The following is a 15,071-nucleotide window of genomic DNA, read 5'->3' on the forward strand; positions in this document are numbered from 1 at the left end:
CTTAAATGTAAGGAGGCACTGGCTACTGGGAGCTATCAATTTCTTGTTTTATTGCAGAAAAGCTGGAATCTCAGAGGCACCTTACTGACAACCCAATCACAACTCAAATGAAAGCAGTTTTTTTCATGTGCAATTGCTAGCAGGCCCTCACTGATGACTTGGTAAACCCAACGATTCTGATTACTACCTAGTTTGCATAACGTATGTTGACTTTTCACACAGTGACTTTTCATAGCTTTCCATTCGCTGTCCTTCTCTCCAGTTATGTTAACAAGCTTTCCTCCTTTTCTGGAATTGCTTCCTAAACTAGATTGTTCAGCTTGCCTTCCTAGTGTTGCCTACTGACACTGGCATCTAGCAGATGCTCTATCAGTACCAAGGAACCTTCTCATACATGATTCCACAAGTACAGCGAATAGCTTTAAAAATCAGGCTGTGATCTTACAATGATCTATGTAAAACAGACCTAAGCGAAAGCTATTGGGAAAATGTGCGTTCTTGCTCTCTTGCCATTGCTTGGTTGTGGCAGTGGTTGAGCTAATAGGAGTGGGTGGAGAAATGAATTAAATAATAGATGTTGTATGGCAGAATGTTTATCATTTTTAGTTGGGTTGGGTTTTTTGCCATTAATCAATTTCTGTATGCAGCTCACTGTGTGGTTGTACAAGCTCCACTACTTGGACCATTGTAAAGCACAGGAATATGGACCCACGAAAGATGGCAAATTAAATGAGCTTAAAGCAGATAGAAAAGCACAGCTTAAGAAAATTATTTTCACTCTGCTTCAAGGCCAAGCTAGGTCTGTGGACTTGCACTAACTTAGAGGGAGAAAGGCGTATCTTGAAGTAAGCAGAACTTCAAAGATCAGCTTGCACCAAGACAGAAAGTTGGTTCCAATGGTAAAATCCAATTTGTAAGTTACTATCGTTGCAAGATGTTCCAGGAATCTGAGCACAACAGTATAAAACCACCTGGCTGGTCATGTTCCCTTGGGAGTAATATGACACATTCTCCATCCTAGCCATCGTCATGTTGCAACTCTCTTAGCATGGCTCCTTTGGATCATAAGTTATATTTTAAAGCAATCATCCACTGATTGAAGCACTGAGAACAGAATAAATATCTTGCTTTTCCACAGAGCAAATCTCTGAACCTCTGAGGACACAAACCAGGCATAAATCTACTTTATAGTAGAAACCCACTTCATCTGAAGAACATTATATTGAAGAATCAGTATGTCAGACTGTTGTGTGGGCATGTAAGTTACAACTGAAATTTTGCATGAGATTGTCTACTGTGAGATTTACATATGGATTTCCTTCTGACCACAAAGGTATTGTGTGTATTGTTTCTGTCAAACCTCCGTTTATTTGTGTGTGTATGCACACACATGAACTGCTCAAGGAAAATGTGTTAAAGAAAAAGCAAAGATAGTTGGCAGGCACTTCTCCGAAGTATAATTCAGCCAGGAAATTGGCTTACCAACATAAATGCTACAGATAATATCACAGACCACATGACCTGTGGTCTTGGATATATATGAATGTATTTTGTTTGTTAAACCACAGCAACCTTCGAGCTCTGTGCTAGGAATGGGCTGAAAACTCACTCAGAAGAACATCACCTACTGAATCACTGATAAGATTCCAGAAGTATGTGGGGTTTTTCCTTTTACCTGGAGGTTTTCAGCAAAGCAAAAGTCAGGTTCACACAGCTCCTGCTGTGATAATGGCTGTTACCACTCTCTGTGAGAAAATGCCAGTGAGCTGTGTCCTTTGCAAAACTGATCATTTTGGAGACCTAAACAGAAATGTGCCCCAACTGTTCGCAGGGAATTATTCTGAATACCTGAATCTTACCAGTTAGCCTTAAAACTGAAGAAAGAGCTTATGAAAACTGTCTGGATCTCAGTGTGAGGCCCAGTGGCATTCTGATGACTGAGTAATTTTTAAGAACATAAACAGCGCTCTCAAAATAAGCTGTTGACTTATTTTTGTTGACTCCAGCTGGCAGCTGGAGTGCCCTGTGACCCAGTACTTTTGTACTGCTCCGCGGAGTGTATTTCTCAAGGGAAAACCATTTGATCAGAACATAAGTTGCAGGATACAGGGCAAGTTTTCCCCTTCAGACTTTTTGTCTGGTTATTTCTCTTCAGAAGTAAAGGAGTTGTCAATGTTGAGTTGGAAGAGCTTTCAGGAACTCGTGATTATAGTAAAAGGACCATGAAAACTAGTGGGTCCCCATTCCTTGCTGTGAGGTTATACTGGAGGGGCGGTGTAAGGTGCCAAATAATCAGTCTTTAAAACCGCAAGTTTTAAAGTCAGTGTGGTGTGTATCACCTCCCTGCACCAGCCCCAGCATCCCGCAGACACTGAGCATACCACGGGCCGGGGGCGCCGCGGGCTCCTGCCGACGCAGGGGTCAATGACCCGGCCACCTTGCCGTCTGCCCGGCCGCTCGCCAGGCTCCGCCGCGCACCACCCCGAGGCTGTCCGCCGAGGGTCCCGGGGCTGTCTGCCGCCTTCCGGCCGGTTCTCCCCTGCGGCAGGTGTCTGCCGGGCCCTGGTGAACACCCCACCCCTCTGCTGGCGACCCAGCCAATCACTCCACCCGCAGCCACGTAACCCCGGTGCTGTCAGAGGCTGGGGTCCGGTCGCGGATTCACTCTCCAACCCCCCCCCAACAGCCGCTGTCCTCGGTCCCCGTAAGCCCCGATGGCTCATCCCGCCGTGGGGAGTGGGCTCTCCCTGCCCGCCCTGGCCCTGTACTGACCAGTTCCGCCAAAGTTGTGCTGTGGAAAAAGTTGCGGCGGTTTTAGAGCCGGATGGTGCGAGGCGGAGAGCGTGTTTCGGTACCCGGTAAATCCGGTGGCTTCAGAGAAGAGCAGCCCAGTAGCTCCGTACTTCCTTCTGCCGATAAGATCTTCGCCTGCGCTCGTCACGGGTGGCGGTGCCGCCGCCGCTGCCCCACTTGAATTGCTTTCAGGCTCCTCCCGAGGCGCGACGGGGAGCGGGAGAGCGGCGAGGCTGGAGGAGGCGATGCGCGGGGCCGCGCCGCTCTCCCCGGCCTCCCCCGCCCCGCGCAGCCCCGCTCCCTGCGCTGCGGGCAGACCCGGCCGGGCGGCGGAGCTGCGGCTGGCACCGGCATGGGAACCTTAAGGAAAAGGAGAGAAACCCCGTGAGTTGCGCTTTAATTCTCTCGGTCCTGTCTCCCGCTCTCCCAGGAAGGTGCCCGCCACGGGGCGGGCTGCGGTCCGGCGGTAGGTCTGGGGGTCACACGCCGCTGTGCCTGAGAGCGTGAGAAGCCCGCCCGGCGCGGTGGGGACGGGCGCGGTGGGCTGGTGCTGTGCTGCCCAGCGGGGGCTTCCGGGGGACGGTGTTCCGAGCGGCTGGGGCTCCGTGGAGGCCGGGTGAGAAAGAGGAAGGAAAGAAGCACTGGAGAGTGTGTGTGAGGGGAGGACATTGTTTTACCCTTTTGAATACGGGTGTGTGCAGGGCAGGTCGGTCAGCCCGGGCTGGGGAAAAACCTCACCTTACGGTCCCGGCGAGACGGCTGGGCGGGAGGGGTGGTGCGGCCTTCACCCGGGCTCCGGTTACCTGCGGCACCGCCGGCGGCGCGCGGAGCGAGGGGTCGGGGCGCAAGGCTCCTGCCCACCCTCCTAGCCGGGGGAACGCCACCTGCCCCGGTGCCACTTCTGGAGCTGGTGATCATTTGTTTGTGGTTTCTTCCCACCGCCAAATAGGGTGCAGTGGAAATGCAGGGTGCTCGTGTTGTGTGTCCCCTCCCCCCCCCCCGCACATCTTTAATCTATTTTTTATGTCAAGCAGCTGCGGCAAGGGGATCCATTCTAATGAATGACACGTTAGTCCCAGACGTGTCACCGGCTCAGTTTTGTTTGTCCAGTGCTGCCAAGTTGGCCACAGTGTTATTGCAAACTTTTTTTGGGGTGTGGACGCTTTAGTTTTTTCTACGCTCTGTTGCCAAGACCTAAAGATAACTTGTGCTGTAACTACTACTTCATTACTACTGCATTGCTAAGACCCTATGCTCTGTGTCCAAGAGGCACTGGAATAAAGCTAAGAGAGGGGTTTCAGCTTGTAAAAAGAAAACTCTGAAAGCTGAACAGACCCTTGCACTTTTCAGATGAGAACAGGAAGTCAGATCACAAAGCTAAGATGGAAATTTAGAGAAAGGGGGAAGGGAAGAGAACATTCTTTGCACAGGCACTGTTAGCTTAACTGTGGAGGAGCTACATGATGGTCACTACTTCTGCAGGATCTGGCCTGCATTTTCCTGACTTTTTTAACTATGAAGGCCTGGGTTCAGTGTTAGGTTGTGAGTGACATCACGTGTAGTTTCATGGCTTTCTCAGCATTCAAATGAGACAGAAAAAGGCTTGACTAGGGTGAGGTAAGGTCCAGTCGGTCTTCATAAGGTGTGCTTATTTCCAACTTCATCCAGGAGTGCCTGTACGGGAATGTTCATGTCTTTTCCTTCCTTTTATGTATGTGATACGCACACTGGATAAATTTCTCTGCCTTTTTTCCCCAGGACTGTTTATTAATGAAGTCTAGTATATTGTTCAAAGAAAATTTGTATGAAAGCTGAAGGTAGCATCTTAAAGATGCGGGAGTCACTTGCTTAGGAAGACTGTGGAGTGTAAATTGCCCCTGAAATAAACCCAAATTTTATTGAAACACCAGTGGTTGTTGCCCTTTTGTGAGCTATATGGTTATATTCTCAAGTCAGATTTTGAGGTGGTTCCTGTTCTTTGCAGGCAAAAATGTTTCAGCACTTTTCATTGATATAAAAATGTATCTCTTTACTATTTCATGCAGAGTTATGAACTTGTATGCAGACAATAAACAGTCTTTCTTCTATCTGTAAACATACACATTCTTGAAATCTAAGATTTTATATGATCAAAATACAAGCCTAAAACTAGATATGGGCTTTATTTTGGTCCCTTTTATCTTTATTATTAAAAACATTAATCATGCATGCAATTTTAAAACAACTTAGTAAGAAATAATAGTATAGAACAAATGCAAATTAATATGCTTTATTTGATTTGTTTTGGTTTTAATTGTTTAATTTTACTCCACTGTAAAGTTGCACTGATATTTTGTTTACTTAATAGTGATTTTCCAAATGATTAAAGCTAGTCTGGCATCTTTCAGAGTGTGTATTGTTTGATTATAGTTATATTTTTTCCACCTTTGCTTTTGGTGGGCACACAAATATGTGGTAGTAGATTACTGCATAACAATATTGCTGTTACATAGTTTGAGGGGGTTTTATGCTTATGCTGTAATGTAAACATAAGTCCCCAACAAAGAGCCAGTACTTCTGAAAATCTTGACAGATTATTCAAGGAGCTCTATAACTGTGTACTCTACAATCCATGTTTAGAAGGGGGAGAGGGGGAAGGCACTTACTGAGCAGTCTCTTTGGTGTGCGTATTAAGTGGGAGGGTTAGGTTTTTCAGCACCCTAGCTACAGGGGGATAATAGTCTTAAATCTCTCCTCCTTTGCCATGCAGTGTAAAATTTACCATTGGATCTTCTTGTATTTACTTCACCATTGGGCTTTCTTTTAGGCAACCTGCCCAAGCATGCAGCACAGCCCCTGAATCAGCACATGAGCTGAAGCAGATTGGTCGTTGTCCCAGCATCTCACATCTTACCCAGCTCACAATGGTGCCCTTGGGGCATTTAGCCAAAGGGGCCACTTTGGAAGATCTTCTTGAAACCTGCATTCAGTCTTTTGGTGAGTGGCTGGATGATTTTAGAATTTTGTTAATTTGTTACCATTCTGGCTACATTTAGGTCACTTAATAGTGAATTACATTGATTTATTAGTGGAGTAGAAAGGCATAACTGAGAACTTGCTATGCTGTAGGTGACCACATTCTTATAGGTTTGTGAATCTGTTTATGTCTATATATATGTGTGTAATATGTGCTAAGAGATTAGAGAGATTAGTGTGACTCCTGCTTTTCCTTGAGAGAATATGACAAATGCTAGTCATCTATACTTCTATATGTGTGTTTTTTGTTGTTCCTTCAAGTACCAATTTGGTAAACTTTAGTAAGTAGTCACTGTATTCGCATATTGCAGTAATATTCTCAAAATGTTTGCAAACAGCGTGTTTATATAAAACATCTTGAAATTAGCAGGGCTATTTTTAAATTAGATGAATGAAATAGCATTGGATTGCTTCTTGTGTTATCTGTATGTATTTGAATTTGCTTCTCTACAGAAGAGAATACAATAAAAAATCACAACTATACTTTTTTTAATCTATCAGTTACCTATCTGTCCTTTTACAATAAGAACTTTAATATATGAACAAGCATGACTGTTCCCTGAGTTCTACATTCCTAGTTTCTTTTTCCAACTTTTTTAATTACTAGATGTGTTTTCTTTTATATTATTAAAATATGTTAGTACTGAAGGCACTCAAAATGATTCTGAATAATTTGCTTGTAAGTAGTTCTTCTGTTTGTTAATTGCTGTCTTTCAGCCCTGTAAGCTATTCCCAAACCATATGTGGCAAAGTCCTAGCTTCAGAGTAGTCTTTAGAAAATAAATGTACTTTAAAACCCACTAGGCTCTAAAATAATTAATCTATAGGTAAATAGTAACATATAGTGGTGATCTAGTGATAAAGCACATAAATACTGTGTAAACATGTAAATAATGACTGATGTTTCACATTAATTGGAAATTTTTATGCTTTTTTTTTAAACCAACATGTTCAGAGAAATGCATGGCTGAGAAAAGCTGAAACAAGTAATTTTCAGTAACATTTTGCTTCTTTTTAGCTCTTTTCTCCTCCATTTAGTTATTGTAAAGAATATACTCACCGGACTCTATAAAGCCCCAATTCCTAAATAAATGTCGATTAAGTTTTGGTTCACTGGGAGTCAGATAAGACATCTAAAGCCTGTGTAAGACCTTCATACAGTTTTAATATTGTGATTACTTGACCAAAATTAATGTGTCCACATTTCTATGAAAAAAAAAGGTATGATAAATATAATATAAAAATCTAGTAAAATTATTATGGTGATTGATTTCAAGTACTGTGGGTGAAACCCTGAATAGGAGATTATTGTTGGTTTAATTATGTTAATACTTTTTTAATACTTTTTTAATACTCTTTGTATAAGAGCATACACATGCTTATGTGTTCTCAGATTCCTGGGCATCCTTATGTTACAAGGAATAAGGTGACAAAAGAAAGCAAACGTAACTGTCTAGTTCAGCTATATATGCATGTGAATCTTTCCAAAGGGTTTCTTACCTCAGTTAAGTAAGTCCACTAAATAGGGTTTTCTTGAAGCTTGACAGGTGGTATATAGGTCTAGCAAAGTGAATTGTAATGCATCTGCAAACCTAATCTTAAACTCAGTGTTGATTATTAGGATTATGGTGTGTGGTGCCGAAGTTTAGATTTGGGCAATTCATAGTAGTGTCTGTATCTGTACATCTTTTCTGACATAATGCATATTTTTAAGCCATGTTGGAATTTCCCAGTAGAATATTTAAATAAATAGTAAAATACAACTGTTGCAACTATATATAACCTACATAACAAAGTTCTTTAAAGAAGGTTCTTTTAGCTACCAATAAAACCACTGTTCAAAGTTCGTTCACATTGTTGTGCTAATAAAGGAACAGATGGAAAAAAATTTAATCTGGGATTCTGAGGAAAGGTGGAGGTAGGGAGAGAAATGGTGGGAAAACGCCATAGTTGCTGAATGATTAGTAGTAAACTGAGTGATTGAACAAATTTCTTTCCATGCATGGTACTAATGTAAAGCTATTGCTGTGTAATAGTTCTGTTCAGACTGAGGTTGTATCTTCAGTCTCACATTCAGTCTCACATATGCTGACCTATAATATTTTGGATATTATTTTAGAAATTAGTTATTGTGATCTGAGCAAGTTTTATTTCAACACTAAAAATGCAGAAACCCCTAAGACATGAGCACAGATTTCCTTTATATGTTGTAAGTTTACTTTCTGGAAAAAGCCCTTGATTCATTTGCTGTCTAGGGTTAAGGAGAGCAATATGCAGTAGGTAGAGATGATGCATCACATTTCAGAATGTATACTGCATAATGTTAAGATCATACTGCACTTGCTAATAGTATGTGTACAATTACACAAACAATTCCTATATTAAGAATGCAGCTGAAATTATGCTTGTGGATTCAATTATACAAATTTGGGAAAAGCATATGTGTAAGAAAGGCTGCTGTCGACAATGATGTGTAAAGGAAGTGAGCAGCTTTTTGCCATATTTGCAGAGAATACCATGAGAAGTTCTGATCAAGAAAGTATTAAGAATTAATAAACTTACAGCTATGAAGAACATGAGTATAAGTTATTTCATAGAATCATAGAATAGTTAGGGTTGGAAAGGACCTTAAGATCATCTAGTTCCAACCCCCCTGCCATGGGCAGGGACACCTCACACTAAACCATGCCACCCAAGGCTTTGTCCAACCTGGCCTTGAACACCACCAGTGTTCCTAGAGTTATCCTACAGTAAGGATAAGAGGAAGAAATGAGAAGGCTAAGCTTTGCCACAGTCTTGTAAATGGATTCCAGGATGTTTTGTAGAAAGACAATTTTTGTCCAGACAGCCAAATTAATCCAAAATCTATGCAAAGGAGGCAAGAAGCAAAGATTGGGTCTTGGTGATATTGTCTGTGGATCCACAAGAGTTCTGGATAGGTGATGATGCTAGAATGTGGACGGTATAGAATGAGTGATCTATTTATCTATTTATTTATTTATTTGTTAATTTATTTTAGAAAAGACCAGATGCTTTTTCAGTTTCATTAACTTAATCATCTAAACATCTACTTGGGGAGGATGAGTGTGTGCTCTTTCACTCACAAATTTGGTCTTCTTTAGCTTGAACTGAGGAATGATAGGCATGTGCTTTAGAGACAGTGAGGGTCATATGAGATACTGTTAAGTCATGTAGATGATCACTACATCTGAGAGACCAGCATTACATCAGTGTTTCAGTAGCATGATGAGAAGGGGGTGCTGAAAGCAGAGGTTTCTTCAAGTTCCATGAAAGTTTGCATCAGGATAGAATCATAGAATGGTTTGGGTTGGAAGGGACCTTAAGATCATCTAGTTCCAACCCCTCTGCCATGGGCAGGGACACCTCACACTAGACCGTGCTGCCCAAGCCTCTGTCCAACTCAGCCTTGAGCACTGCCAGGGGTGGAGCATTTACCACTTTTTTGGGCCACCTGTTCCAGTGACTCACCACCCTTACAGTAAAGAGCTTCTTCCTTATATCTAGCCTGAACGTTTCTGTTTAAGTCTAAACCTGTTACCCTTGTCCTGTCACTACAGTCCCTGACAGAGTCCCTCTCTGGCATGCTTGTAGGTCCACTTCAAATATTGGAAGGCTGCTATGAGTTCTCCATGCAGGGTGAGTAAGATGAATCACAGAATGGTTTGGGTCGGAAGGGACCTTGAAGATCATTTAGTTCCAACTCCCCTGCCATGGGCACAAACACCTTCCAATAGACCAGGTTGCTCCAAGCCCTGTTCAGCCTGGCCTTGAACACTTCTGGGGAAGGGGCTTCCACAACTCTTTGAAGACATTATCCTTTGTCATTTCCCTATACGCTGTTGTATAAAGTCCCTCTCCAGCATTCTTGCAGTCCCCCTTTAGGTACTGGAAGACTGCTCTAAGGTCTCTCCAGAGCCTTCTCCAGGTTGAATAAGCCCAACTCTCAGCCTTCATAGGAGAGGTGCTCTAGCCCTCTGATTATTATTGTGGCCATCCTTCGGCCTCACTCCAGCAGTCCCTTCTTGTGTTGATTTTCTCTTAGATGTTAGCTGCCTAAAACTGTACAAGTTAATCATAGTTAACATTTTATAGAATAAAAATTAATTACATTAGCAGAGCTGTCTAGTTATGTGAACAGATAATATTTCTATAGCTAACTCTTTTATCAATGCCATGCAAAAATATATTAAGTCTTAGGAATTCTTTGAGAGCCAAGAAAGTATTGCATCCAGTTTACAAACAATGAAGCTGGCAAGTTTGAGTTCTCTCATTAAGAGAACTATAGCCATTTTTTCCTCAAAACTACAGAAAATTTGAAAATTGTATCCATTTCCTTCCTTTCAGTTATCTAGAAAAACCTACTGTACTCTTAACATAAATACATTTTTCAGTCTGGTTAAAACATACAGTAACTACTAAAACAATCACAGTTCAAGTACCAAGTTTATCTGTGTCCTTTTACCCAATTTACTATATGCCAAATTCTAACACAGAATTCTGACTCAAAAGCAGTTACTTCTTTCAAGGCCTATGCACATCCACGGAAGGCAAATTTGGTCGTTTACTTCTGTCTGTTAGGTTTGCCTGAAGAGTTATTTGTTTTTCTCTCACGCTCCACAAACTTGCAGGGTTCCACCCCTCAGCCCTGAAGCCTAGGCTGAGTGTTGAGGTCTCCAGTCCCAGTTAAAGTTAGTTAAACTTTAGTTTAAGTAAGCAGTTAAAGTTTGTTCATTGTATTGTTCTGTATTAAAATGTTGTTGATCATTGTGTGTTAAGTAATCTGGGTGCGATTTGGTCAAATATAGTGCAGAAACTGTGGTATTGCTTTGCAACAGAAAGTACGTTAATAATCAATCACATTGTGGGAACAGAAGAGTCATTACTGCTTTGGAGAATTCATGACACTGTGGGAACAGAAGACTAGTTACTGCTCTGGAGAATTCTAAGTGCTGTTTAGTGACCTATTAAAGTTAATTGTGATTGTACCAAAACGAAAATAGATTTCTGTTTTAACCCAATGTCTGTGGAAAAAACTTTCCCAAAGAAAAGAAACTTTACATATCTTTACATATAATTTTAAAGTTCTATTTAGCTAATTTGACTTCAGTCTTTTCAATAGCTCTTGACTTTGGAAAATTACAAGTAATAAGAAAAAAAATGAAGAAATCTTAGACTTGCTTTATAAAGCAGTTTCCATTTTACTTACATATACCACAAGGATATGACAGAAAAGTCTACCTTCATACCTCTAAGTATAACTTCAGAAAAACAACATACATTTTATTTAACAATGCAAAAAAGCTTAGATAGCAATAGAAAATAATTAATTTTCCATTCATGTATGAGTTTAAGTCTTTCTTCACCTCAATCTTTGTATGAAGTTGAAGAAATGTCACTTGTCCTTTAAGCTTCCCCAAGCATTTTACTTTGTGTTAACTGTTTTCATTGTGTGTGCTTTAGTGTGAAGTCTCTCAGTGCTTTGCTGTGTGTTGCTAAGTGTAAAGACGTGTATTTGCATTGTTTTCTTAGAAGTCTGAAGAAGGGGTTTCCTTAGACTGTTACATAGTTCCCTGTATCTTTATGTTATGCAGGACAGACTGGAGATTAAAAGCTAAGATAGCTTTCTAAACATGATACCACCTTTTTCCCCCTATTTCTGAGATAGGTGCAAGTGCAAAAGCTGGCAAAAGGCAAAGGTAAGAGAATACCTGTCGGGAGCTGTTAAGATTGTATTGGAGATGACTTCAGGAATCTCCAAACACGCAATTTTAAGACTCAAATGTATATAGAAGTCATGTTAAGAAAAATTCAGTGCCTTGTGCCACCTCTATTGTGATGGAAGATCATTAAGAGAGAATATGGGTTTTCTGAGATGTGGAACTCTTTTGGCAGAGAACAGCAGTGTGAGATGTCAGGAGCTTCTTTTCTTTTTTAACCTTCACATTTTTTTTGAAAAAGATTCACCTTCAAAATATTCACTTTGGGTGTGGGTGAGATTGTCTTCCCCTCTTGTTCAGGAGAACCAGTTATGTTTGATGTTGATCTCCAGTATGAAGTGTTTTAAAAAAGTATTTAAAAAAAAAAGTGATTGTTTTAGGTTGAATAACGTAGAAAATAATCAGATACCTTTATTAGTAATATTAAGGAATGACTTGCAACAGTACTTAGGAGGCATAAGATTCTGCTCTGCAGTAGGCCAGCTGGTACAGTGGGGCCAATAAAGCTTACACTTGAACACATGTAGGATTGTTTCTCTGGTAAATATTGGGCATATTGCAGCTGGCTTGAATCAGCAATTGGGAAGCTTCTGTATGTAGATATTTGATAGTGCTACCTGCTGATTAGGTATGTTTTAAGTTTGGCATGAAGCTGTGGGGTTTTTCTGAAACTGGTTCTTTTGGTCCATGGTGAACAAGAGGTGTTTTAGTCTAAGAATGAACTGTTGTGGTTTAACTTCGGTCATCAGCCAAGCACCACACAGATGCTCACTTACCCCCCCACCTCAGTGGGAAGGGGGAGAGAACTGAAGGGTACAACAGAGAAAACTTGTGGATTGAGATAAAGACAGTTTAATAAGTTAAAGGAGAAAAAAAAAACAAACCAAACAAAAAAAAAAAAAAAACAAAAACAAAAAAACAAAAAAAAAAACAAAAACGAAAAACCAAACCCAAACCAAACAACCAAAACCCCAGGCAAACCCAAGAAAAATATGTGATGTATAAAACCCTAATTGTCCATCACCAGCCCACTGATGCTCAGCCAGTTCCCAAGCAACAGCATCCCTGGCAAACTTCCACCTACTTTTTATTTCTGAGCATGACATAATATGATACGGAGTATCCCTTTGATCATTTGGGATCAGCTGTCCTGGTTGTGTCCCCTCCTAGCTTCTTGCCCACCTTCAGCCTTCTTGCTGGTGAAGCAGTGTGGGAAGGCATGCCCCAACTCTTGTGTTAGAAGCTAGTTTTCCAGAGTGTCTGTAAGCACTAATTTCGGAAATATACCTAGAAGTTAAAGAAAGACTAGGAAGCTTAGGTATGTAAGGGAGGGAAGCCTGAAACAGTAGGTCAGAAATATTAGAGCAGGAGTCATAATTTTCATCAGTAATGAAAATTAAGGCCAGGAACTGGGATCTAAGCAGTCTTCAACATCAGCATCTCAGAGGAAAGCAGCTTGGTGTCTGCCAGGTGTTACAGTTTCAACCTTCGGATAGGTCTGACTTCCTGCTTCCTTGAATCTTTTGACCGGCTGCCCCAGGATTAATCATGCAGTTAGAAACTTATTATAAAACACTGCAGTTGTGGGATGACTAAGTGCTAAGCATGCAGCTGGGTTCAGTGGTCAGTTGTGATAGCAGCCTTGGAAGTTTCTGATTCTGTTCTGGAAGTCTCCTTTGTCTTGTCCATCAATACTTAAGCCAGCACAGCTGTGTTGCCAGGCATTACACTTGAATTATTCAAGAGTTGCCTGCAGCTCAAAAGCTGCACGTGGCTTCAGTATCATGATTTAAAGCATTGTAAAAGTCTTGAACTCACAAATTATGTTTTGTAGGCTTTGGAGAAAAAAGACTATTTGATTAAAAAAGTTCTCATCTAAATTTGCTAAAATCAGTATTTTAAACATGCTGTAGAACAATGTATGGGGGGAGGGTGTGTGGTAACTTTTTATCTTATTCTATGTACTTGATCTGAATTTCCAAGGCTAATGGAGTGCTTTCCACCCACATTTAATCTGGTTTCTCTCGAAGTACATTTTAATTTCTGAAAATCATCCCATCTCCTCTTGACAAGAGCTTTTATCTTCTTGTTTTCATTTTAAAGAATTACCCACCCAGAGCTCTTTCTGCAAGATGTAGTTTTCCAAAAAGCTGTTTCTGAGAGAGGGTAATGGCTTTTTCCCTTGAGGCTTTTCTCCCCTAATGTTCCCTACCCTCATGCTGAGCAGTCTTATCCTTTTGGATGCATATTAGACTCACTTGTGAGTCTTGGATATATATTTGCATTGTTAATGAATATTTGGAGGAGCAGTGGTGGGTTCCTCTGCCCCCTTCCCTCCTTTCTACAGGAAGTTTGAAGGGGGAAATAAACTTGGAGAAGCCTCCAGTTTAAAGGGTTTCTTCTAACATCTGTGTTTACTTGGCTTATTTAGCATTCTATGGGTGCAGGGACTGATCAGAAAGTAGTATGATTCTCTGGAATATACTGATTTGTTCTCATTTTAACTTTGGAGTTTCCACTCCTAAGACCAAATACTTGTGTAAATAAATTTATGTATGACTTGCTTAATAGTTCCAAGCATGTATGGACAATAAGACTATTTATTTATTAAAAAAGAAGAAAAAAAAAAAAGCTTTAGCACAATTCCATGAATATTTTTGTGCTTTCTACTAAACATTATAGCTTTCTTGTTGTGTGATGGGGAAAACCACCATCCTGCATAGAATTAAATGTAAGCTGGAGAGCTCAAGGTTCCACCTGCTTTCTGCTGCAGCTAAAATTAAAACAATCATTCTTTTACCTAATTAGTGCCTCATCTCTTTGTGAGGACATTGTAATTAAGTTATGTTATTTCTGAAAGATGTTAAGGTCCTAAAATAATTATTTAAAATAAAGAAAAATTCACTAAGGATATGCACAAAAATCTGCATTTGGGGTAATCAGTTGTAAAAACGGTAAAGTCTTTGTTATACAGCATTTCTGCAGAAAAGTATCTCAATGTGAAGATGAATTTTAAAACTGAAAGTGGTTTAATGATAGTGTGCCATTGCAGAAGCTCTAAGATAAGTGCATGCATAGAGGGATGTGTGTGCCTCATTTTTTTTATATTTATACATTATATATGTGCACTTACATGTATAAAAATGTACATGTACATATAGGCATTATGTGATTCACAAAGGTGCAAACTGCAAAGGGTTCAGGAAAGGACATCAAAGTTGACCAGAGATCTAGAAAACCCGGCTTCTGAGGAAAATAGATTTCGTGTTTCCTAGCTCAGAAAAGAGACGAGGGGAGCAATCCTTACATAGAGAAAATATATTGATAAGAGAAAAATTGTTTTTCCTCTCTGCTGGGAGCCAGGCATAATGGGTTTAAGCTGCCCAAGTTGCCTAAGGTCTTTGATTAGACCATAAGGAGAATTCTTTAACGATGTAGGTGCTCAAGTGCTGGAATAAATCACCTACAGAGGCTATGAAATCCTTGTCACTGTAGAACTTCAACAACAAATTAAACTGTTTCTGA

General features: G+C 40.7%; 1 protein-coding gene across 2 annotated transcripts in view; it reads left to right on the forward strand.

Moving 5' to 3' along the window:
• Window positions 1-3,049: 3,049 nt before the first annotated feature.
• RASGRP1 (RAS guanyl releasing protein 1) overlaps window positions 3,050-15,071 on the forward strand; it is a 44,781-nt gene continuing 32,759 nt past the window's right edge. For both annotated transcript variants that reach the window (XR_008973597.1, XM_057420131.1), the window contains exons 1-2: window positions 3,050-3,177; window positions 5,600-5,769. Coding sequence is in view for 1 of the 2 variants with exons in the window: in XM_057420131.1 (XP_057276114.1) it covers window positions 3,146-3,177; window positions 5,600-5,769 (202 nt within the window). In the remaining variant the exon portion in view is untranslated. The remainder of the gene's footprint in view (window positions 3,178-5,599; window positions 5,770-15,071) is intronic.

This window comes from Pezoporus wallicus, unplaced genomic scaffold, assembly GCF_028554395.1.
Source record: "Pezoporus wallicus isolate ANWC-B61680 ecotype Strahan unplaced genomic scaffold, APGP_CSIRO_Pwel_v1 contig_5418, whole genome shotgun sequence".
In the NCBI taxonomy this organism is placed as follows: domain Eukaryota; kingdom Metazoa; phylum Chordata; class Aves; order Psittaciformes; family Psittacidae; genus Pezoporus; species Pezoporus wallicus.